This window comes from Rhinolophus sinicus, chromosome 7 (genome assembly GCF_057876585.1).
Source record: "Rhinolophus sinicus isolate RSI-liver-muscle chromosome 7, RSI-T2T, whole genome shotgun sequence".
NCBI classification, from domain to species: Eukaryota; Metazoa; Chordata; class Mammalia; order Chiroptera; family Rhinolophidae; genus Rhinolophus; species Rhinolophus sinicus.
In genome coordinates, this window is record NC_142507.1 from 28,546,488 (window position 1) to 28,573,794 (window position 27,307).

Sequence of the window (27,307 nt, forward strand, 5' to 3'; positions counted from 1 at the left end):
AGAGAATGGTGGGAATGATTGGCTTGCTTGTTTGGACATGGAAGGAAGCGAAAGCACAAAGAAGGCAGCTAAAGTTACCAGAGATCTTAAATAGGTTATAAAGCAAGCATAGCAGGAATTTGGTGAGTAAAAGAGCAAGTTTGTGGTCAGAATGGGATGATTTGAGTTTAAGAATTTGGTGGTGAGGGAATTCTGGATAATGATGAGGATCGTGGTGTAGCTAAGAAACTGCACCCACCATTCTAAGGGTGAAAGATATTGTGCCTGCCCTCATAATCACTGTCCAGTGACAGAGCAAGAACTACACTTGTAACCAAAAACAGCATGAGATGGGTGAAGAAGAGATGTTAACAATTCTAGGAAAGCACAAGGGAAAGAGAAATTCTGCCTGCAATAGAAAGGCTTCATGGAGAAGGAGGCGTCTGGACTGGACTTGCTGGGAATGGTAGGATTTGGACTTAGAGAGGGTTACAAGGGTATTAGAGGTGTAAGATATATTCAAACAAAATCATAAAAGTGACAAACTGGGCATTGCAGAGTCTGCTCTCAGTAGAGAGATTGTGGGGATCTCATGATAGCTGGTTGGACATAGATCATAAAGCATTTCAATGTTGAAGTAATAACTGAAGACTTTATCCTGTAGGACTTGGAAAATCATTGAAGGTTTTTCAAGCATGCTAGTGAAGTTTAAAGCTATGTGGAACATTAACTGCTAAGGAAAAAAGACAGACAGACTATGAAGTCTCAAATTAGAAAAGTGGTGAGAATGAAACCAATAAGAGATGTTCTGTAAAAGTAGATACAAGAAGACCTGTGATGATAGGAAATGATGGAGAGGGTGCAGTGCAGTTGAAGATTACTCAGATTTTTAGCCTGGATGGCTGAAAGGGTAATAATGAGGAAGGCACAGGTCTAATGAAAATGTCTTTTGAAGCTTGGGAGAGAATTAGAGGTGTAGATTTAAAAGGTATTCACATAACAAGCAACCAAATTAAAAAGATAAATTGTACATCAAAATTAAAAACTTCTGTACCTCAAATGACACTCAAGAAAGTATGGGAAAAAAATAGGAGAAAATATTTGGAAGTCATATATCTGATTAGGATCTACTGTACAGAATACATAAAGAACTCCTTACAAATGAACAACAGGAAGTCAAACAACCCAAATGAAAAATGGGCAAAGGATCTGAATAGACATTTCTCCAAAGAAGACATACAAATGAACAAAAAACACATGAAAAGATGATCAACACTATTAGTTACTGGGAAAATACAAGTCAAAACCACAGTGAGCTACCACTTCACACCCAATAGGATGGCTGTAATCAAAGAAACAATAGCTAGTGTTGGTGACAAGATGGAAAAATTTGAAACTTCATACATTGCTGGTGGGAATGTAAAATGGTAAAATCAATGTGGAAAAAAGTCTGACAGTTCCTCAAAAAGTTAAACATAGAATTACCATTTGACCTAGCAATTCCACTCCTAGATATAAACCCAAGAGTAATGAAAGCATCCGTGCATGAAGAAATTTGTACACAAATATTCATGTAGTAGCATTATTCAAAATTACCAAACAGTAGAAACAATCTGAAAGTCTATCAGTAGATGAATGGATAAATGAAATGTGGTATTTCCATGTAATCATTATTCAGCCATAAAAAAGGAATGAAGTGCTGATACATACTATATATGGATGAATCTAGAAAATACTATGCTAAGTGAAAGAATCCAGACAAAATCACCACATAGTTTCTGACTCCATTGATATGAAATGTCCAGAATAGGCAAATCCATGGAAACAGAAAGTGGTTTCCAATGGCTAGGGGGAATGGAGAATTAATGCTAATGAACAGAGTTTCTTTTTGGATTGATGACAATGTCCTCAAATTAGACAGTGGTGATGGTTGCCCAACTTTTGAATATACTGAAAGACACTGAGTTGTACACTTTATGTGAATTATAGCCCCATGATAAATAAAAAGACATCCACATAATTTAAACTAGGGACATGGATTAGCTGCTTTAAGGTGAATTGTGTCATGCACAAAGGGAAGCAGACCAATTTAAAAAAAACACTTCTTTTGTAAAATAATTATATTTTTAGAATTATCTCTTTTATGTCATCGTGCATTTTCTCTCTCCTATTATACAGAATAGTTTCTCACTTGCCATGAAACTACTGAAGGAGCTGCATAAAGAGTCAAAAACAAGAGATGATTGGCAGGTAAAATGGATGCAGAGCTACTGTCGACTCAGCCACAGCCGGTGCCAGACCCAGAATCGTCCTGAGCAGATTCTTACTGTGTTGAAAACAGTCTCTTTATTGGGTATTAGACTGTTCTTGTCTATATAAAGTTTAAGAATGCTATTTAATATTGTATCTGTCTGTCTTCTAAAGCTATGCTTTGTGCTTCTTTAACATTTGGGAATTAAATCTTTACATTATTATAATTACATTAAATATTTGGAGCCAAGTTACTTTGTATCCTAGTATTGCTATTGAATATGACATTTGGAGCTTTTATTTCTTTATAAAATTGAAAAAAATTTAATACTTAGCCAAATTATGAATCTAATAGTTTAATTATTTTGAAAACTTTGTTTACGTACAGAACTACCTTGTAAAAAATTAAACATGAAGAACCTCTTTCCTTCTCAGTTCTTTTCTTTTTATAATGATGCAGCCTTTACCACTGAGGGGAGAAAAACATTTTTTGTGTGGGTTTTGGAGCTGGTACACCTGCTCTGTTGCCGTGTCCACGGGTACATAGTAGAACCATTATTGAACATGCTCCCATCCATATCCCCAAATTTGATTCCTCAGCAGGACAAGACATCATATCAGAGTATTAGCCTCAGCAAAGAAGCAGTCTTTCCATATTCAACCTAGAATCAGAAAATCACTGTTACAACTCCTTAAATTATTTTACAGGAGTATGCTGATATTAACATAACAAAACTCATAAAAACAATTCTACTGTTACAGTAGTTATAACAGTTATAGTATGTTTGTTGTTCGTAACAGCCTGTGAAATAAGCAGAGCCAGTAGTTATGGTCATGTATCTCAGAGAAATCTGGCAGAGAATTGTTATCCTATGGATGAGCAGGGTGGTGTGGTTGATGGGACTTGCTAGGAGACTGCTCTTTCTTTTTTATAACCCCTTCTCGCACCTCTGCAAGCTAAGATTCAGACTTGACCAGAGCTGGGCGATCTCTGTCCCCAGAGCCACACAGTAAGATGTAAAACCAGACACTTTTTTAAATTTTATTTTTTCCATTACAGTTGATACTCAATATTATATTAGTTTCAGGTGTACAGCATAGTGGTTAGACATTTCTATAACTTATGAAGTAATCGCCCCCCATAAGTCTTGTACCCACCTGACACCATATACAATTACAATATTATTGACTATATTCCCTAAACTGTACTTAACATCCTCATGACTATCTTGTAACTGCCAATTTGTACTTCTTATCTCTTCACCTTTTTCACCCAGCCTCCCAACCCTGCTCCCATCTGGCAACCACCAGTTTATTTCCTATCTGTGAGTTTGTTTCTGTTTTGTTTTTTGTTTGTTTTGGTTTTTAGATTCCACATATAAGAGAAATCTTACAGTATTTGTATTTCTCTATCACTTATTTCACTTAGCATAATACCATCCATCCATGTTGTTACAAATGGTAAGATTTCATTTTTTATACCTAGTAATAGTCCATTGTGTATACATACCACATCTTTATCCATTCATCTTTTGATGGGAGCATTTAATCATTGACATTTAAAGTAGTTAGTGATAGGTATGTACTTCTAGCCATTTTATTGTTTTCTGATTGTTTTTGTAGTCCTCTGTTCTTTTCTTCTCTTGCTTTCCTCTATGTTGATGATTTTCTGTAGTGTTGTGTTTGGATTCCTTCTCTTTATTTCTTGTGTATCTTACAGATTTTTGGTTTGTAGTTACCATGTGCTATATATCTATATCTATATACATATATAGATATAGATGTCTATAGTGTGTGTGTATATATATATATATATATATATATATATATATATATATACCAAGCTATGTTTATAACAGTCTATTTTAAGTTAATGGTCACTGAAGTTCAACTGCATTCTAAAAAGCACTTCCATTTTTACTCATCCCTTGTTTATGTTTTTTTCATTACTTTCTACTTCGTATGTGTGTGTGTGTGTATCCCTTAATTTACTGTTGTAATTACTTTGTGATTCTCCTATGTTTGCCTTTTAACCTTTATACTAGCTTTAGTGTTTGTCAGTGCCCTGCTTTTATTACATGTTTGCCTTTGTCAGGGAGAGTTTTTTTTCTTTGTGATATTTTCTTTTTCATATTTTTAGGGTTTTCTTTTTCTTCTACTTCTTAAAGAAATCCCTTTAAAATTTCTCATAATACTGGTTCAGTAATTATGAACTCCTTCAGCTTTTTTTGTCTGGGAAGAACCAAACCTTTAAAGGGACAAGTCTCTGTTGCTTTATCAGTAACAGGTAACAGTATCAATTTAAAAATCGTCTCTGGGTTATTAATGTGTTAAAAATGCATTAAAAAGAGCCATTTTCAATTCTTAGTAACAGTTAGAATTAGGTGGTTTGACAAAATGCAGAATGATGATCGAATAAAAATTAATCAGTGTTTTAATTGCTTAGCCTCTGTGGATTTTGATATGGTCACTGCTAACAAAGAACATTTTTCATTAATGTGAGTTCAAGAAATTCCCTAACCAATGTTTGAAGTCAGTTTCTTCTACCTTCAAGATTTACTTTAGTTAATTTCTTAATAGAAAACAACTTTCGAATACTAAGGATTTCTTTTTTTTCATTTACGATATTACTTTATTTCTGAAAAAATCTTGTGTGTGTGTGTTTTTTAATCCAGCAGGTGAGAACACATCAAGCTACTTAAGCAAAAATATTCTGTCTTTCCGTGACCAGAACATTCTTTTGGGTACAACTTACAAGATCATAGCTAATGCTCTCAACAGTCAGCCAACCTGCCTTGCTGAAATCGAGGAAAGCAAAGCTAGAAGAATCTTGGAGCTTTCTGGAGCCACTTCAGAGAATACAGAAAAAGTATGTATACCAGAAGAATGAGCTTTTTATGTTTGTATTTTATATGTCTTTAATGTGCAAACTTCTGGCCACATGAGAGAAATAATGGATAGAAGGTGGAGTAAAGTTAATGGAGTAGGTAAAATGAGCTTGCCTCCTCCCTTGATCACATCAAAATTATAACGGAATTACAGAGCAATTATCACTGAGGACCACCGGAAGACTAGCTGAACAGAATTTCTATAACTAAGGATATAAAGAAAAAGCCACATCAAGACAGGTAGGAGGGACGGAAAGGAGGCAGGTCCTATACTTAATGGTATGGCCATTAATAAATGGGAGGGAGGGATAGATTGGCTTCAGAGGTCTCCCCTGAGGAGCAAGGAGTCCCAGTCCCACACCAGGCTCCCCAACCTGGGGCAACTGTGCCAGAAAGAGGAGTACCCATAACAATTAGCTTTGAAAACCAGAGGGGATTATATTGAGAGAGACAAATGGCTATGGGAGACTAAGATGCTGCTTTTTTTTTAAGGGCTCATGCACAAACTTGCTGTAAGCTCCAGCGCAGGGGCAGCAGCTCAAAAAGTGCCAGAATTACATGGGGAGGGACTACACTGATTAACTTCAGAGCGAGAACTGGAAGGGTGGGGAATGGGGAACTCTCTCAGGGGACAGAAGCACTGGTAGGCATGCCATCGTTCTTTTGTTGAACTCTCCTCCCATCTAATTGGCCCAGTACAGGCGGATGCCAAATCTGTACTGTCCATTCACACGGCTAAGAACATTCTCCCTATCCTAGTGTTTCCCTGAGACCCCAGGACCCACCCAACTCGTTTACCAGACCAAGATTCTTCCAACAGCTCCTCTACACCAACAGCCGGCCTAGTTCACACTGCAGTCTCCCAAAATTCTGCAAATCTCACAAGAGTGTTGGCAGCCTCAGCTCATGCAGAAGACTCTCAAAAGTCCACATGCTGCTGCACACTGGCAGCGGCCAGCCTCCAAGTGTATTGTAGCTCCTGCCAAGCAGCCCCAAGCCCAGCACAAGTGGCGACCAGCTTCAGCTTACATTGTATCTCCCAGGTGGCCCCGAGCTTGACATAAGCAGTGGCAAGTCTTTGGCTGCAGCATAGCTTCAACTAGGCCACAAGCCTAACACAAGCAGCAGCCATCTCAGCTTGCTTCATAGTGCCCAACAAAAGTTCCCAAGTCCAGCACAAGAAACAGCGGGCTCAGCTCTCCAAAGCACCTCCAAGCCTAGCACAATCAGTAGCCAACTGCAGACCAATTCTTAGCTCCTACCAAGCAGCCCAAGACCAGCACAAGCTGTGGTTGACCTTTTCCCACACCAGAGGCTTTCCCAAAAGGCTCCAAACCTGACACACCCAGTGACCAGCCTCAGACTTCGCCAGAGCCCAGCCAACTTGCTCAGCAACCAACATACATTATGGGCACTCTCAGCTGGCACTAGTCACTACAGTGACTCCTGCTTCATGGGCTCAGCCCCTGCACAATAGCTTGTCCACTGGAGTCACTGATGACCCTCACAGCCAGTCAGCCTGAGGGTCAGTCCACTCATTAACATGCCAGCAGCAATTGAGGCACACCTGCAACAGGAGGGCACACCCAACCTACACAGTGGACACCCCTGGAGTCAGGGAGACTGCACTGGGCCTCACAGGACACCTTCTACATAAGACCACTCTTTTTAGAATGGGAGATGTAGCAGACCTACCTAATACATAGAAACAAACAGAGTCAGCCAAAATGAGACAAGTATGTCCCAAATTAAAGAACAGGACAAAACTCCAGAAAAAGAACTAAAATGGAGACAGTATACTAGGTAAAGAGTTCAAAACACTGGTTATAAAGATGCTCAGTGAACTTGGAGGAAGAATAGATGAATTCAGTGAGAACTTCAACAAAGATATAGAAGAGAAAACAGAACCAATGAGAACTCAGAACTGAAGACTACAATAACTAAAATGAAGAATACACTAGAGGGAATCAACAGCAGATTAGATGAAGCAGAGAATCATATCAGTTATATGGAAGAGAAAGTAGCAGAAAATACCCATTTGGAACAGTGAAAAAGAAAAAAGAATTTTAAAAAATGAGGATAGTTTAAGTGACCTCTGGGACAACGTTAAGGGAACCAACATTCATATCATAGGGGTCTTAGAAGGACGAGAGAGAGAAAGAATGAAAACCTATTTGAAGAAATAGTGACTGAAAACTTCCCTAACCTGGCAAAGGAAATAGACATATAAGTTGAGGAAGTGCAGATAGTTCCAAACAAGATGAACCCATAGAGCTCCACACCAAGACACATCATAATTAAAATGCAAAAAATAAAGACGGAGAGAATCATAAAGTAGCAAGAGAAAAGCAGCTATTTATATACAAGGGAGTACCCATAAAAACCATCAGGTGATTTTTTTGACAAACTTTGCAGCCCAAAAGGGAATTACCAGATTTTGCTGTGTATAATCCTCACCCATGTTTTTGGCTAAAACTTTCAGGGAAAAAAGCTTTCATTTTAATTTTTTAATTCAAACTTTTATTTATTTACATTTGGGTACTTGTTTTTTGTATTATAAAGGAATTTTAGCATTTATTTTTTAACATATTGTGGTGCGAGAAATTTTATGTAACAAATAATTACAAAACATAAGACCAGATACAAGGTACAAGAAATTTTATGTACGGGTAACAGATTTACAATACTTACACATCATAGAAGGCCAAGAATTCTTCGTCATTGCAAGTTCATCGTAAGTTCAACAAAACCGATTATCATATCCCAGGGTATTATTTTGCATACAGATATCACTATTGATTTCTAGAGTTACACTTTTAACTCATAAACATAAACAAAAGAATTAAAAACATTTATATAGATACAGATTAGTACTACCCATGTATAATGCACATCCTTATTTTTCCCTCACAAATTTGGGCAAAAAAAAGCGCATTATACATGGCAAAATACAGTACACGAAGTATTCAAAGTGATGAAAAGTCAAAACCTAAACCAAGATTGTTCTACTCAGCTCTTTCCCAACCGGTTTGCCTCCAGAACACAGGTACAATGAAAACCACCACTAAATCTAACCAAAATGGGAAAAGTAAACACACACTTCAATATCGTCATCATTAGACATGTAGATTCTGGCAAGGCTACCACTACTGGTCATCTGAACTACACGTGGTGGGATTGACAAAAGAACCGTTGAAAAATTTGAGAAGGAGGCTGCTGAGATAGGAAAAGCCTCCTTCCGGTATGTCTGGGTCTGGGATAAATTGAAAGCTGGACGTAAGTGTGGTATCACCATTGGTACCACACTGATTTCTGTGGAAATTCAAGACCAGCAAGTGTTATGTGACCATCACTGATGTCCCAGGATACAGAGACTTTATCAAAAACATGATTACTGGCACATCTCAGGCTGTGCTGTCCTGATTGTTGCTGCTGGTGTTGGTAAATTTGAAGCAGGTATCTCTAAGAATGGGCAGACCTGTGAGCATGCCCTTCTGGTTTACATACTGGGTGTGAAACAACTAATTGTTGGTGTTAACAAAATGGATTCCACTAAGCCGCCTTATAGCCAGAAGAGATACGAGGAAATCGTTAAGGAAGTCAGCATCTACTTTAAGAAAATTGGCTATAACCATGACGTAGTAGCATTTGTGCCAATTTCTGGTTGGAATAGTGACAACATGCTGGAACCAAGTGCTAACATGTTCAAGGGACAGAAAGTCACCTGTAAAGATGGCAATGCCAGTGGAACCATGTTGCTTGAAGCTCTGGATTGCATCCTGCTACCAACTCATCCAACTGTCTGCCCCTTCAGGATATCCACAAAATTGGTGGTATTCGTATTGTCCCTGTGGGCCGAGTGGAGAATGGTGTTCTCAAAGCTAGCATGGTGGTCACCTTTGCCACAGTCAACATTACAACTGAAGTAAAGTCTGTTGGAGTACACCATGAAGCTTTGAGTGAAGTTCTTCTTGGGGACAGTGTGGGCTTGAATGTCAAGAATGTGTCTGTCAAAGATGTTCATCATGGCGAATTTGTCAAGAATGTATCTGTCAAAGATGTTCGTGGCTGGTGACAGCAAAAATCACTCACCAATAGAAGCAGCTAGCTTCATGGCTCAGGTGATCATCCTGAACCATCTAGGCAAAATCAGTGTCAGATATGCACTGGTGCTCAATTGGCATACACCTCACATTGCTTGTAAATTTGCTGAGCTGAAGAAGGTTGATCATTAGCCTGGAAAAAAAAACTGGAATGTGACCCAAATTTTTTGAAATCTGGTGATGCTGCCGTCATTGATATGGTTCCTGGCAAGCCCATGTGTGTTGAGAGCTTCTCTGACTACCCTCCTCTGGATCATTTTGTTGTCCATGACATGAAACGGACAGTTGCTATGGGTGTCATCAAAATAGTGGACAAGAAGGCAACTGGATCTGGTAAGGTCACAAAGTCTGCCCAGAAAGCTCAGAAGGCTAAATGAGTATTATCCCCAATACCTGCCATGCCAGTCTTAGTGGTGGAAAAACAGTTTCAGAACTGTTTATTTCAATTGGCCATTTAAGTTTGATAGTAAAAGACTGGTTAATGATTACAGTGCATCGTAAAACCTTCGAAGGAAAGGAGAATGTTTTGTGGGCCATTTGTTTTTTGTGTGTGACTGTTTTGAAATTATTAGTTTTTAAAATTAGTACTTTTTAATGGAAACGTGACCAAAATTCTGTCACAGAATTTTGAGACCCATTAAAACAAAGTTTAATGAGCAAACAAAACAAAATTACCCAGCAAGGTTATCTTTTAGAATAGAAGGAGAGATAATTTTCCAGGTAAGCAAAAGCTAAATAAATTCATCACTACTAAGCCAGCATTCCTAGAAATGATAAAGGGACTTCTTTAAGTAGAAAAGATAAAAAATAAATATAAAATATAGGACAGAAAAAATCTCACTGACAAAGGCAAGCGCTTAGTAAAAACTCCGGATCAACCAATTATAAAGCTAGTACAAAGGTAGGAAGACTGTGTAAATATAACAATAAATTATTGTTAAGGATACACACACACACACACACACACACACACACAAAGGTAAAATATAATGACAAAAACGTAGGGGTTGAGTAAAAACGTAGTGATTTTAGAATGTGTTCGAACTTGAGTAACTATCAACTTAAAGTAGACTGTTATAAGCATAGTTTGTTATATATGAAGTATATGGTAACCACAAACCAATAATCTATAACAGATATACAAGGAATGAAAAGAAAGGTATCCAAAAATAACACTATAAAAAGTAATCAACACACAAGAGAAAAGAGTGAAAGAACAAGAAAGACAGAAATATAATAATAATCAGAATAATTACTAAAATGACAGTAACTACATACCTATCACTAATTAAAGGTAAGTGGACTAAATGTGCCAATCAAAATACATAGGATGGCTGAATGGATACAAAAATAAGATCCATATACATGCTGTGTAAAAGAGACTCAATACAAATCAAAAGACATACACTGACTACAAGTAAAGGTGATGGGAAAAGATTTCATGCAAATGAAAACAAACAAAAAAGCTAATGTTCCAATACTTATGTCCAACAATATAGATTTAAAGGCTATGCCAAGAGACAAAGAAGGGCATTACATAATGTTAAAGGTGTCAATCCAACAAGAGGCTATAACATCTATGCACCCAATGTAGGGGCAAATATTGACAGATGTAATGGGAGAGATTGACAGTAATACAGTAACTCCCTACTGACTCCAATGGATAGATTACCCAGACAGAAAATGAACACCAAAAGAGTGGTCTTAAGTGACACATTGCACCAGATGGATTAATAACAAAACATTTCACCCTAAAACAGCAGAATGTACACTTTCTTTTCAAGTGTACATAGAACATTTTCCAGGATAGACTATATGTTAAGCCACAAAACAAGTCTCAATAAATTTAAGAAGATGAAATATCAAGCATCTTCTATGATCACAATAGTATGAAACAGGAAATCAGATACAAGAAGAAAACTGAAAAACACACAATGTGTAGTCTAAACAACGTGCTGCCAAATAATGGGTTAACAACAGGGAGGAAATCAAGATACCTTGAGACAAAAGAAAATGAAAACACAGTGACCCAAACTAGGGGACACAACAAAAAAGAGTTCTAAGGGAAAAATTGATAGCAATACAACCCTGTATTGCTAGTAATATTTCATGAGTATAGCTCATGAAACAAGTAAAACCTTAAATGAACAAGCTAAACTTACACCTAAAGGAAGTAGTAAAAGAACAAATAAAGCCAAAGTGAGTAGAAGGAAGGAAATAATAAAGATCAGAGCAGAAGTAAACAGAATCAAAAACAATAGAAAAGGCCAATGAAACCAAAAGCTAGTTCTTTGAAAACATGAACAAAATTGATAAATCTTTAGCCAGACTCATCAAGAATAAAGAGAGGACCCAAATAAATAAAATAAGAAATGAAAGAGGAGTGACAACTAACACCACAGAAATGCATAAGTTTATAAGAAAATTCTGCAAGCAATTATGTGCCAACAAATTGGACAACGTGGGAGAAATGGATAAATTTTAAAAGCATACACCTTCTGAGACTGAATCAGGAAGAGACAATCTGAGCAGATTGATAACTAGTAATGAAATTGAATCAGTAATGAAAAGACTTCCAACCAACAAAAGTCCTAGACCATGGGCCGGCCCGATGGCTCAGGCGGTTAGAGCTCCATGCTCCTAACTCCGAAGGCTACTGGTTCGATTCCCACATGGGCCAGTGGGCTCTCAACCACAAGGTTGCCAGTTCGATTCCTTGAATCCCTCAAGGGATGGTGGGCAGTGCCCCCTGCAACTAAGATTGAACACGGCACCTTGAGCTGAGATGCCACTGAGCTCCTGGATGGCTCAGTTGGTTGGAGTGCGTCCTTTCAACCACAAGGGATGGTGAGCTGCGCCCTATGCAACTAAGACTGAAACGACAACAACTTGACTTGGAAAAAAGTCCTGGAAGTACACACTGTTCCCCAATAAAGTCCTTTTCCCTTTCCCCAATAAAATCTTTAAAAAAAAAGAAAAGGAAAAGTCCTAGACCAAATTGCTTCATGTTGGTGAATTCTACCAACATCCAGAAAATTAAAACCTATTCTTCTCTAACTATTCCAAAAAAAATTTAAGAAAAAGGAAAGCTTCCAAACTCATTTTACAAAGCCAGTATTACCCTAATACCAACATCAAAGATACTACAAAAAAAGAAAATTACAGGTCAATATCCCGGATTAACATAGATGCAGAAATTGGCAACAAAATATTAGCAAATACATTAATGTATTCAGCAATACATGAAAAAGATCATACACCATGATCAAGTGGGATTTTCTTCCCCAGAAATGCAACATTTGTTGACTATTTGTAAATTAAGGTGGTACACCACATAAACAGAATAAAAATCATATTGTATTGATAGATACAGAAAAAGCATTTGACAAAATCCAACATTTCTTTATGATAAAAACTCTCAGCAAAGTGGGGCTAGAGGAAACATACCTCAACATAATAAAGGCCATATATAACAAACCCACAAGTAACATACTCAACAGTGAAAAGCTGAAAGATTTTTCCTTAAGATCAGGAATAAGACAAGGATGTCCACTCTCACCAGTGTTTTTTTTTTTTAAACGGGGACTTTTTTTTAAAAATTATATTAGTTTCAGGTGCACAAGCAAAGCAATACTTAGACGTTTGTCATTTATATCACTCACACTGTGTGAGCCCCCCTCCCCCCATCCACCATCCTTCTGACATCACACACAGCCATTACATTTCCACTGTCTCTATTCCTAATGATGTACTCCGCTTCCTGTAACCATATACATACATATATATACATATTTATATATATAAAAAATTATAGTTGGCATTCATTATTGTTCAGCTTCAGGTGTACAGTGCAGAGATCAGGGATCTACATCACCCCTGAGGTGGTCTCCCAAATGGGACACGTGTCCATCGGACACCCTACAAAATCTTTACATTGTTGATTACATTCCCCAAATGGAACACGTGTCCATCGAATACCCTACAAAATCTTTACATTGTTGATTACGTTCCCCAAATTAATTTTCAAAACCCCGTGGCCATCTTGTGGTTACCGACTATTTTCTAGACCTCTCCCCTTCCCCCTTATCCCCACACCCCTGCCCATCTAGCAACACTCAGCTTTTCCTCCACGTCTCCAAAACTGTTTCTGATTAGTTCATTCACTTATTCTTTTCTTTAGATTCCGCATATAAGTGAGATCATAGGGTATTTGTCTTTCTCTGTCTGACTTATTTCACTTAACATAATGTTCTCTAGGTCCACCCATGTTGTTGCAAATGGTAAGATTTCTTTCTTTAGGGCTGCGTAATACTCCATTGTATAAATGTACCACAGCTTCTTAATCCAGTCATCTACCGATGGGCATTTCGGTTGCTTCCATGTCTTGGCTATTGTGTATAGTGCTGCAATAAACATAGGAGTGCATAAAGATTTTTGAATTGGAGTTTTGGATTTCTCCGGATAGATACCTAGGAGTGGGATTGCTGGACCATAAGGTAGTTCCATTTTCAGATTTTTGAGATACCTCCATACTGTTTTCCATAGTGGCTGCACCAATCTGCATTCCCACCAACAGTGCACAAGCGTTCCCTTTTCTCCACATCCACGCCAGCACTTGTTGTTTGTTGATTTATTGATGACAGCCATTTTGACTGGGGTGAGGTTGTATCTCATTGTGGTTTTTATTTGCATTTCTCTGATGGTTAGTGAGGTTGAGCATTCCTTCATATGTCTGTTTGCCATCTGTATGTCCTTTTTAGAAAAATGTCTCTTCATGTCCTCTGCCCATTTTTTAATTGGGTTGTTTGTTTTTTGGAGTTGAGTTGAGTGAGTTTTTTATAAATATGTGATATTAACCCCTTATCAAATATATCATTGGCAAATATCTTTTCCCATTCAGTGGGACCCCTTTTTGTTTTATTGATGGTTTCCTTTGCCGTGAAAAAACTTTTTAGTTTGATGTAATCCCACATGTTGATTTTTTCTCTTCCCTCGCGCGAGGGGATATATCAGTAAAAATCTTACTCCGGGTAATGTCTGTGCAGTTTCTTCCTGTATTTTCTTCTAGGAATTTTATGGTTTCAGATCTTACATTTAAGTCTTTAAGCCATTTTGAATTTATTTTTGTATATGGTGTAAGGAAGTGGTCCAGCTTCAGTTTTTTGCATGTGTCTGTCCAGGTTTCCCAGCACCATTTATTGAATAGACTGTCTTTACCCCACCGTTCATTCTTGCTTCCATTGTTGTAGATTAAATGGCCACATAGACATGGATTTATTTCTGGACTCTCTATTCTGTTCCATTGATCTATGTGTCTGTTTATGCCAATACCATGCTGTTTTGATTACTGTAGCCTTGTAGTATAATTTGATGTCAGGTATCGTTATACCTCCCACTTTGTTCTTATTTCTCAAGATTGCTGAGGCTATCCCGGGTCTTTTATGGTCCCATATAAATTTTAGGATTATATGTTCTATTTCTGTGAAAAACGTTGTTGGTAGTTTGATAGGAATTGCGTTGAATATGTATATTGCCTTAGGCAATATGGACATTTTAAATATATTAATTCTTTCTATCCATGAACATGGTATGTGTTTCCATGTATTTGTATCTTCTTTCATTTCTCTCTTCAGTGTCTTATAATTTTCTGAGTACAGATCTTTTACTTCTTTGGTTAAATTTATTCCCAGGTATTTTATAGTCTTTGGAGCAATTGTAAATGGAATTGCTTTTTTAATTTCTCCTTCTGATGTTTTATTATTGGTATATACAAATGCAACTGATTTCTGAATATTAATTTTGTATCCTGCTACTTTACTAAATTCATCTATCAGCTCTAATAGTTTCTTGGTGGAGTCTTTAGGGTTCTCTAAATATAGTATCATATCATCTGCATATAATGACAGTTTTACTTCCTCCTTACCGATTTGGATGCCTTTTATTTCTTTTTCTTGTCTGATTGCTGTGGCTAGAACTTCCAGCACTATGTTGAATAGAAGTGGAGAAAGTAGGCAACCTTGTCTTGTTCCTGATCTTAAGGGGAATGGTTTTACCTTTTCCTTATTGAGTATGATGTTAGCAGTGGGTTTATCATATATGGCCTTATTTAATTGATTATTATGTTGCGATATGATCCCTTTATTTCCACATTCTGAAGGGTTTTTATCATAAATGGCTGCTGGATTTTATCAAATGCTTTTTCTACATCTATTGATATGATCATGTGATTTTTATTTTTCATTTTATTAATGTGGTGAATCACATTAATTGATTTGCGGATGTTGAACCACTCTTGCATACCAGGGATGAATCCCACTTGATCATGGTGTATGATCTTTTTAATGATTGCTGAATTCTGTTCGCTAATATTTTGTTGAGGATTTTTGCATCTGTGTTCATTAGAAATATCAGCCTGTAGTTTCCTTTTTTTGTGGTGTCGTCGTCTGGGATCAGGGTGATAGTGGCTTCGTAAAAATTGTTTGGGAGTCTTCCATACTTCTGGATTTTTTGGAAGAGCTTGAGGAGAATAGGTGATAATTCTTTTTTGAACGTTTTGTAAAATTCACCTGTAAAGCCATCTGGTCCAGGGCTGTTGTTTGTTGGGAGATTGGTGATTACTGATTCAATTTCCCTTGATTGCTGATTCTATTTCCCTGGTGGTAATCAGTGTATTCAGGTTTTCTGTTTCTTCTTGAGTTAGCCTTGGAAGGTTGTATGCCTCTAGAAAATTCTCCATTTCTTCCAGATTGTCAAATTTGTTGGCATGTAGTTGCTCTTAGTAATTTCTTAAAATTTTTGTATTTCTGCGGTGTCTGTTGTCATGTCTCCTCTTTAATATCTGATTTTATTAATTTGTGTCCTCTCTTTTTTTTAATGAGTCTGGCTAAAGGTTTGTCAATTTTGTTTATCTTCTCTAAGAACCAACTCTTGGATTCATTGATCTTTTGTATTGTTTTTCTGGTTTCTATTTCATGTATTTCCGCTCTGATCTTTATTATCTCCTTCCTTGTACTCCCTTTGGGTTTATTTTGCTGTTCTTTCTCCAGATCACTTAAGTGTGACGATAAACTGTTGATTAGTGATATTTCTTGTTTCTTTAGGTAGGCCTGCAATGTTGTGAACTTCCCTCTTAGGACTCCTTTCGTGGCATCCCATAGATTTTGGGTCGTCGTGTTTTCATTTTCGTTTTTCTCGAGATATCTTTTGATTTTCCTTGATCTCCTGCTTGACCCATTCATTATTTAGTAACATGTTATTCAGCCTCCATGAATTTGTGTGTCTTCCAGTTTTTTTCCTGTAGTTCATTTCTAATTTCATAGCACTGTGGTCAGAGAAGACAATGGTATGATTTCAATTTTCTTAAATTTATCAAGACTTGCTTTGTGGCCTAACATATAGTCTATCTTGGAAAATGTTCCATGTGCGCTTCAGAAGAACGTGTATTCTGCAGCATTGGGGTGAAATGTTCTGAAAATATCGATTAAATCCAAGTGGTCCAATGTATCATTTAAGGCCGTTGTTTCCATATTGATTTTCTGTCTAGAAGACCTGTCCCTGGTTGTTAGAGGTGTGTTGAGGTCCCCTACTATGATAGTATTACTGTTGATCTCTGTCTTTATGTCAGTCAATATCTGTTTTATATATTTAGGTGCTCCTATGTTGGGTGCATAGATGTTTACTAAGGTTATGTCCTCTTGTCGGATCGATCACTTTATTATTATATAGTGCCCATCATTTTCTTTTAATATGTTCTTCATTTTAAAGTCTATTTTGTCAGATGTAAGTATTGCAACTCCAGCTTTTTTCTCATTTCCGTTTGCATGAAATATCTTACTCCAACCCTTCACTTTCAGCCTGTGTGTGTCTTTTGATCTGAGGTGAGTCTCTTGTATACAGCATATACAAGGGTCTTGCTTTCTTATCCACTCAGCCACCCTATGTCTCTTGATTGGAGCATTTAATCCATTTACATTTAAAGTGATTATTGATAGGAACATAGTGATTACCATTTTTAAATTTGTAGTTAGATTGTTTTCATCTTCTATTTACAGAAGTCCTTTTAGTATTTCTTGCAATGCTGGCTTGGTGGTAATAAATTCCTTTAGCTTTTTCTTTACTGGGAAGCTCTTTATCTCTCCATCAACTTTAAACGATAGCCTTGCTGGATAAAGCAACCTAGGTTGTAGACTTTTGTTATCCATCACCTTGAGTATCTCCTGCCACTCCCTCCTGGCCTTCAATGTTTCTGCAGAAGAGTCATTTGATAGTCTTATGGGAGTTCCCTTGTATGTAACCCTCTGTCTTTCTCTTGCTGCTCTTAGGATTCTATTTGTCTTTAACCTTTGCCATTTTAACTATAATATGTCTTGGTGTGGACCTGTTTGAGTTTATCCTGGTTGGAACTCTCTGCACTTCCTGGGCTTGTATGTTGGTTTCCTTCATCAGGTTAGGGAAGTTTTTGGACTTTATTACTTCAAATATGTTCTCAATCCCTTGCTTCCTCTCTTCACCTTCTGGTATTCCTATGATGCGCATGTTGTTGTGCTTGATGTTATCCCAGAGGTCTCTTAAACCCTCTTCATTGTTTTTTATTCTTTTTTCTTTCCGTTGTTCTGTTTGGGTGATCTCTGCTAACTTGTCTTCTAAGTCGCTGATTCAATCCTCTGCTTCATCTAGCCTGCTGTTAATTCCTGTAAGTGAGTTCTTTATTTCGGTAATTGTGTTCTTTAGTTCTAACTGGTTGTTCGTTATGATTTCTACATCCTTCTTGATGTCTCTAAGCTCCTTAAACATTCTTATCATCAGTGTTCGGAACTCTGTCTGATAGGTTGGTTACCTCTGTTTCATTTGGTTCCATTTCTGGAGGTTTCTTCTGCTCTTTTATTTGGGATATGTTTCTTTGTTTCCCCATTCTGGCTGACTCTCTGTGTTTGCTTCGATGTATTAGGTAGATCCCCTAGAGTTCTTAGTTCTTGCTGGGTTGTCTTATGTAGTATGTGTCCTTTATATTTGACTTGCACTACTTCGTTCTTCTCCTCTGCGTGTGCTCCAAAGGTGACTCTTGTGTTGTGTATGTTGTCCTGTTAAAGAAGATCTTTAATTGCTTTTCTCTTGTGAGTAGGTGGGGTTAACTCCTAGGCTGACTAGTTGTTGACACTTGGCTCTGCCCAATGCAGGGTGTTCTGCTGTGTAAGGGCCACTCTCACCACGTTTATTCAACATAGTATTGGAAGTCCTAGCCACAGAAAACACAAGGAAAAGAAATAAAAGGCATCTGAGTTGGAGAGGAAGAAGTAAAACTGTCATTATTTGCAAATGACATGATACTATATAGAGAGAGAATGCTAAAGATTTCACACACAAAAAGTATTACAGCACATAAATGAATTCAGTAAAGTAGTAGGATACATAATATTTAGTCACAAATCAATTGCATTTTTATACACCAGTAAACTATCAGAGAAATTAAGAAAACAACCCCATTTATAACTGTATTGAAAAGAATGAAATACCTAGGGATAAATTGAACCAAGGCAGTAAAAGACCTGTACTCAGAAAAGTCTAAGACATTGAAGAAAGAAACTGAAGATACAAATAAATGGAAGGCTATCCCATGCTCATAGATAGGAAGAATACCATTGTTAAATATCCGTACTACTCAAAGCAATCTATAGATTCAATGAAATCCCTATCAAAATAATACCAATGGCACTTTTCCCAAACTAGAACAAGTAATCCTAAAATTTATATGGAGCTACAAAAGACCCTGATTAGCCAAAACAATCTTGAGAAAGAACAAAGTTGGAGGTATCATGTTACCTGATGCCAGACTATAGTACAAGGCTGTAGTAATCACAAGAACGTGGTACTGGCATAAAAACAGACACATTGATCAGTGAAACAGAATAGAGTCCAGAAATCCGCACCTGTATGTTCAGTTAATGTACGACAAGGGAGACAAGAATATACAGTGGAGTAACAATAGTCTTCAATAAATGTTGTTGGGACATTGGTCTTAGCAATATTTTTTTGCATATGTCTCCTAGGGCAAATACAACAAAAGCAAAAATGGGACTATATCAAGCTAAAAAGCTTTGCACTGCAAAGGAAACCATCAACAAAATGAAAGAGTCTACTGAATGGGAGAAGGTATTTTTGCCAATGATACATCCAATAAGGGCTTAATATCCAAAATATATAAGGAACTCACTCATACAACTTGACACTAATATACAAACAATTTGATTTAAAAATGGGCAGAGGATATGAATAGCCATTTCTCCAAAGAGGACATACAGATGGCCAATTTACTTAATGAAAAGGTGCCCAACATCATTAATCATCAGGGAAGTGTAAATTAAAACCACAATGAGATATCACCTCACACTTGTCAGAAGGCTCAAACAAGTGTCGGTGAGGATGTGGAGAAAAGGGAACCCTTGTGCACTGTTGGTTAGATTGTACATTGGTCAGCCACTGTGGAAAACTATTTAAAAGGCACATGCACCCTTATGTTCGTTGCACCATTATTTACAATAGCCAAGACACGGAAACAACCTAAGTGTCCATTGATAGATGATTGGATAAAGAAGATGTAGTACATATACAGAATGGAACATTACTCAGCCATAAGTAAGAATGAAATCTTTCCATTTGTACACGTGGATGGAGCTAGTGGGCATTATGCTAAGTGAAGTAAGTCAGAGAAAGACAAAAACCCTATGATTTCACTTATATGAGAAATCCAAAAAAAAATAAAAATGAGCAAACAAAATAGAAACAAACTCAGATACAGAGAACAACCTGGTACTGGCCAGATTTGACGGGTTGAGAGGCTGGACATAAAAGGTGAAAGGGGTTAAGAGGTACAAATTGCCAGTTACAAAAGAGTCATGGGGATGTAAAGTACAGTATAGAGAATCTAGTTGATAACATTGTAATAACTGTGCATGGTGTCAGATGGGCAGTAGACATATCAGGGCAATCCCTTTGAAAGGTATATAAATGTCTAATCACTGTGTTATACACCTGAAACTCATAATACTGTATGTCAATTGTAATTGAAAATAAATTTTAGGGGGCAGCTGGTTAGCTCAGTTGGTTAGAGCACAGTGCTCTTAACAAGGTTGCCCGTTCAATCCCCGCATGGGCCACTGTGAGCTGCTCCCTCCACAACTAGATTGAAACAGCTACTTGACTTGGAGCTGATGGGTCCTGGAAAAACACACTTGGAAAAAAAAAAGATAGGACCGGCCCAGTGGCTCAGGCGGTTGGAGCTCCGTTCTCCTAACTCCAAAGGCTGCCGGTTAGATTTCCGCATGGGCCAGTGGGCTCTCAACCACAAGGTTGCCTGTTCAACTCCTTGACTCCCGCAGGGGATGGTGGGCTCCACCACCTGCAATTAACAACGGCAACTGGACTGGGAGCTGAGCTATGCCCTCCACAACTGAGATTTAAAGGACAACTTGATTTGGAAAAAGTCCTGGAAATACACACTGTTCCCCAATAAAGTCCTGTTCCCCTTCCCCAATAAAACTTTTTTTTAAAAAGTAGGAAAATAAAATTTTAAAAATCAGAGTACAGAAAAATCATTGAATCAACTGCAGAAAAATATTTGCAAAGGGAAAGGCTTACATTCTTTAAGATGAACATTTGCATATATTCATCTTAACCTAAATCTTTAAGGTTTTGTGATACACTCCAGTTTGTTGGAATTCTCAATAATTGTCCCTTTTGCTTGATTACAAATGAGAATCTCTGATTGCCAATGGGTATTCTCAAGCTGTTAAGTGAAGCACCAAACAAGAAAGATAGTAACAGTTTTGGGGGAAAGTATAGAGCTCTGAAATTCCTTTATTCTACTTTGTTCCACTGTATCACTTTTCAACTATTACTTAAAATGAAGATTTAGTCAACGGTTTATAATACAGTATGTTATATGAATAAACAGTTTACAAAAGAATACATTGTGGAAATTTACTCCCAATCTGAAAATAGTTGTTGATGACTTCACTCACTACATGTAAGGAATTAGGCTAAATACTCGAGGACAGCGAAGATGAGAGAGCCATCATTTTGGATCCTAGGCAGGGTCAATTTTAACCTGGACCTTGAAGACTAAAAAAGGATAATTAAAGAAAATAATGGGCATTACTTTGTGTTTTTAAAATATGTTTGACAAGTATGCACAGTCAAGTTTATTCTTTGGAAAACACATCCTCTATGTGTTTCCTGTTTATTTGAATGATACAAATGTTTTTAGTATCAAAAATGAGAAATTTTTATTGGAATGATGTGGACAGTTCTTCAATGAATTTTATTAATGGAATTTCACCAGCGGTCACCATTCAGACATCCCACTAGTTTGTGAGACAAATCAGCCTTTTTCACTTTTCTGTTTAGCGCCTGCTTTGCCTACCTTTTAAAAATGATTTTGTAGTTTTCATAGTTACCAGCTTCTCATCTGACTATGGCCCGCCTCACTTTAGTTATGTAGCCTTGCCTTCTTCCTCCACAATGTTACCAACATCTCTGCAGGATGTTGTGCATAAGGTGCCAACTTCAACTCTAAATTCCTTACAGGGCTGCATGATCTTCAGTGACTATTGGTGCCAGCTCTGTGTGACTAAGTGGACTGTTTGCTCCACAGTTGGTTTGTTCTTTTTTGTTTGGTTGTATTTTACGTGCTCAGGATCCTACTGGAATTGCTTACTATTTCACAATCAGGGCAGACTCCCTTTTCCAATTAGCCAGCTTTCTGTGTTATTTTATGGCTAACAAATCACAAGTATTCTTCCTTTATCATCACAAGTAGAAAATAGAGTTCTTACAGAAAGCTTCAGTCATACTGACAGGTTTTCTGAGATCTCTGTGAATTCCAGGTTATCACTGGGCTGAACCAGAGAGCATTCCATTACTTTACTGAAGCCGTGCGGACAGCTGAGGAGGAGGTTTGGCCTTCCACCGGGGGCCAGCAGTCTGCAACTGGAGTAATAAATGCTTATATGACTCTGGTGGATTTCTGTGACCAACAGCTCCGCAAGGAAGAAGAGACTTCATCAGGTGAATCACAAAAGAAAAAAATTAGTTTGTCACACTATGTTAGCATAAAGTGTTATGAATTTTGTACACATTTTGGTTTCCTACTTGTGTGTTTGTTTTAAATGACAAATTCTGGGAAACGTCTTTTTAAGAAGGGGATGACTTCTACAAGCAACATGACTTGCTGTCTCTTCTATCCAAGAGTCAAGCTATCTTCAGTCTTTCCATTTGCTTAATTTATACTTTCATGTTTTGCTTGTAGCTTTGGTATTATTAACTTACGTGTTGTGCCTCCTGCCTTGGAATAAATTCAATAACCAGCATTTGCCCCTTTTGTTACCAGCCCAGGGAACAAACTACTTCATGCAGAATGGATAATCTAATAGAAAAGTTCAGCTTCAAGATAGAAACCTTTACGTATAGTCCAAGATTGTGTCTGATGTTGATCTAAAGAAAACAATGATATACTCAGGATACAAGCAAAAATATAATCATTTGTTAAATTTATAATTTATGTCTTAGTGTATATATTGACCATTTTCATTTTTCCTGTCCTTGTTAGTTATCGAGTCCTTAGAACTACAGACATACGCAGTCCTTGTGGTGGACAAAATGTTGAAAGCTTTAAAATTACATTCCAATGAAGCCAGGATGAAGTTTCCCAGACTACTGCAGATTATAGAGCAGTATCCAGAGGAGACCCTGAGCCTAATGACAAAAGAGGTTAGTATTTTTATTGTAGTGAAAGGGAACTTTACAGAACTTAAAGACATATTACTATTTATATCCACATTAATGTGTGTAATGCATATATTATAGCTTTTCCTAACCAGCAATGAATTTTGCTATATTCCGAGAACATATGTAATTTAAAACATGTATAAAGGAGTTTTCATATTTACCCATTTTCCTCAATGAGTGTTGATAATGCTATGTCTGAATAAGGACCCCAAGAAATAGAAGAGGAGATATATTTGGGAATTTCCTGTAGCAGTTTGCTGCCACCCATAAAGACTAAGCTGTATTCTGTAGCATGTGTTAGTACCTGTGTATGCTCAGTGTATTATTTAACCCAGGGAGAAAGGGGTATGTTTCAGCTGGTATCCTATCCCCAGTGACTCTAATGCCTGCAAGCAGCACCATGTCCACAGGGAACCTGAGGCCTCCAAATTCACCGTGAGCAGCTAGTGTGTGGGGGCACTCAGGAGCAGCCCGCAGTCTCCCACATGTTCTGCCCACCCCGTGTATATCCCTGCTGTCCTCACCCCACACAGGACTGCCTCCCCCTGCTGCCTTCCTTTCACTTAGGCCACGTCTATAAAAGTGGCCTTCCTGTCATAAATGCCATCTGAAAGGCTCCTTAATGACTCTTACAGATGTTTAACTGGAAAATAGGGCCAAGCTTTGACTTAGTAATGTAATATTTCAAAAAGGGTGACATAGTACTCTATTAGCCTTATAGAATACGTTTTTAAACAATGCTGATCTCCGTGCTGTGGAGATTCAGTGCCTGTCAGGCCTTTACCACAACTCTGACCCTCTTGTGGATTTGGAATGGTGGGAATTTTTTCAGTAGCTCTTAGAAGATTAAAGTAAATTCAGAAATGCAATATATATATATGTGTTTTTCTTAAAGATAAGTAAAGAAATAAGTTACATTTGTTTTTTCTGAATATTTTATGTATACATAAAAAGATAGCATTTTAAACTTGTGAAAAAAATTAGAGTATTCGGTCAATGTTATTATGACACTGGGTGAGACACTTGCAATGGGGCAGCTAACGTTTATTGAGGCCCCTGATTAGCTATGTGGAATGATGCATTTTATCCTCACATACCCTGCTCTTTCCTCATTTTACAGATGAAGTTAGGAAGCTTGCTCAAGTTCACTCCTTATACCAATATTCCAAGTAAATCAGATTTTATCTTAAAATTAACACTTTAAAAAGCATTAGAGGAGAATATGAACAAATATTGAAGTTGTTCTAGGAGAAAGAGACAAAAACCAGAGCCATAAAGGAAAATAATTTGACACTTCTGTTCAGAAAAAAATATATACCATATACAAAGCTAAAAAAAAAAACACTAGCAGAAAAATATTTTCAATACATATTAGAGACAGAGTTGATACTTCTACTCTACAAAATAAATAGACCAGTAGAAATGGTCAAAGAAATTCATACATGATTAACATATGTAAGGCAAATACACAGACTGTTGAGCCTCACTAATAATGAAATATGAAAATTTAAAATTAGATATTTTTCACTCCTCAGATTGACAATGAATTTTTTTAAAAATTGATGGTGTTCAGTGTTGGAAAGGATTTTGGAAAGTAGTTAGTCCGATTCACTTTTAGAAGTGAAAATTTAAAGAAGGGGATCAAAATAGCACGTGAGGTGAACCTCTGTAAAGCTCCCCTGGAATTTACAACGAATCGAACAACAATAACTCCACAAAGGATTCCCTGCACAGCAGAGAGGCAAGACGAAGAGGCCCACTACTGAACTCATCTACAGGTGGGCGAATCGCGTGAGCGGGGGAGGAGGGAAGGGAGAGTGCGGAGACGGAGCCGGTGCAGGACGCAGACCTAGCTCAGTGCTCCCAGCTCGCTGCATCCTGGAACTACCGCAGCTGCGGACTGCTAGGGCTCCGGTTATGGCCCACAAGGCTGAGGGGGCAGCATATAACACCGCTGAACTCAACGCTCATGGCAGGGACCTCGGAGCAAAGACTGAGGGAAGAAGGCTGAAAACGGTGGTTTAAGCCCTCACTGCCAAGCAGAGAACGAAGCCTCAGGCACTGAGGCTAGCCGCCCCCTCCCTACCCTCCCAAAACTCGCCCCGCCCCCACCTGCCCGGTGCTAGAAACGGAACAGTAGCAGTGTCAGATCAAAAGAACAGAATATTTGCTGTTCTGAGAACTGTAGACCTCAGACACAGATTCGCAGCCCAACTAGTTCTGGCAAAGGGGAGGGAGCTGTGGAAGCAGGACTGGCTGTGGTGGTGGACGCCACAATTGCTCTGGGCCACCTCTGACGACTCACCCTGCACCTGGCCCCACCTATCTGGGCAGATCCCTGCAGAAGTAAACAGAACTGCTGAAACATACGGGCTCTGAATCTGGGGCAGGAAGAGCTTTGGAACTTCAAAAGCACTCCGCATACCCACCGGGACCCTGCATCCTGTGACCCAGGCGAATTATTAACAGAGGAGAAGCCCGTCTCCCACGGAATCCCCCCATTGTGTGAGAAGCTGGAATAGTGCAGAGAAAACATAGCACTACCGTGTGAGAGAGAGAAAAAGACTGCAGTCGGAGAAAAAATAAAATATTCTACCAACAAGTACTGCAAAACAAAAGAAAGACCTCTTCCTATCAACCTGTTGTAGAAGCCACTCCTGTAGATGTCTAGGAAGAGAAATAATAAATCAGTAATTGCCATGAATAACCAAGGCAAGAAAACAGCTCAGAAAGAAAGTGAAAAGTCTCCAGAAAAGGAACTTAAAGATATGGAAATATGTGACTTAAATGACAAGGATTCAAGATTGCAGTTCTGAAAAACTCAACGAGATGCAAGAAAACACAGAAAGACAGTTTAATGAACTCAGAAACACAGTCAAAGAACAACATGAGCATTTTAGGAAAGAGATTGAAACTTTAAAAAAGAACCAAATAGAATTTCTGGAGATTAAGAACTCATTAGAAGAAATTAAGAATGAAATAACCAGCTTAGGTAGTAGAGTTGACCAGATGGAGGAAAGAATCAGTGACATCGAAGATAGAAACCTGGAAATTATACAGATGGAAGAAGAAAGAGACTTGAGACTTTAAAGAAATGAAAGAACTCTACAAGAACTTTCTGACTCCATCAGAAAGAGCAATATAAGAATAATGGGCATACCAGAAGGAGAAGAAAGAGAGAAGGGAACAGAAAATATACTCAAAGAAATTGTTGATGAGAACTTTGCAAACTTGTGGACAGAACTGGATCCTCGAATCCAAGAAGCAAATAGAGCACCTAATTACCTCAATTCCAACAGGCCTTCTCCAAGGAACGTTGTATTGAACCTGTCTAAAATCAACGACAAAGAAAGAATCCTCAAAGCAACTAGGGAAAACAAGACGGTAGCCTACAAAGGAAAGCCCATTAGATTATCAGCAGATTTTTTCAGCAGAAACTCTCCAAGTCAGGAGGGAGTGGAACTAAATATTCAAACTATACAAACAGAGAAATTATGAGCCAAGAATAATATATCCAGCAAAGATATCCTTTAGATATGAAGGTGGAATAAAAACCTTTCCAGACATACAAAAGCTGAGCGAATTTTCTAATACACGACCTGCACTACAAGAAATACTAAAGGAGGCTACTCGACCACCATCAACAGGGACAATTTGTGGCAACCAAAACATAAAAAGGGGGAGAGTAAAGGCCTGAACTGGAATATGGGAATGGAGAAAGTAAGTGTGCTGAAGAAAATAGAATACTCTAAATATCAAACTTTCTTTTACATAAACTTAAGGGTAACAACTCAAAAAAAATCAAGAACTGAAATATATACTGTAATAACAGAAGAAACAGAGGGAAACATCCTAGAATACCACCACACAGAAATAATAGACAACAACAAAAAGGCAAAGAAACAATGGAGACACAGCCTTACCAGAAAACTAAAGATAGAATGACAGGAAATCCTCACATATCAATAATCACCCTAAATGTAAATGGACTAAACTCACCATTAAAAAGGCACAGAGTAGCAGATTGGATCAAAAAAGTAAACCCAACCATATGCTGTCTCCAAAACACACATCTCAGCTACAAGGACTAGCATAGACTCAAAGTGAAAGGGTGAAAATTGACACTCCAAGCAAATGGTACCAGAGAAAATCAGGTGTAGCCATAATGATATCAGATGAAACAGACTTCAGGGTGAAAAAGACAACAAGAGACAAAGAAGGACATTTCATAATGGTGAAGGGGACTATACAACAAGAAGACATAACAGTCATCAATATTTATGCCCCCAATCAGGGAGCACCGAA

The 27,307-nt window shown here is 37.8% G+C and overlaps 1 protein-coding gene across 3 annotated transcripts in view; it reads left to right on the forward strand.

Moving 5' to 3' along the window:
- PRKDC (protein kinase, DNA-activated, catalytic subunit) overlaps window positions 1-27,307 on the forward strand; it is a 270,606-nt gene that overhangs the window by 221,687 nt on the left and 21,612 nt on the right. Inside the window, exons 70-73 of one of the 3 annotated variants that reach the window (XM_074318994.2) lie at window positions 2,158-2,332; window positions 4,905-5,098; window positions 22,102-22,282; window positions 22,824-22,984. In XM_074318994.2, the coding sequence (XP_074175095.1) occupies window positions 2,158-2,332; window positions 4,905-5,098; window positions 22,102-22,282; window positions 22,824-22,984 (711 nt within the window). Of the gene's footprint in view, window positions 1-2,157; window positions 2,333-4,904; window positions 5,099-19,266; window positions 19,369-22,101; window positions 22,283-22,823; window positions 22,985-27,307 lie in introns of those variants that run through there. The other 2 variants (XM_074318995.2, XM_074318996.2) reach the window with 2 other exon arrangements.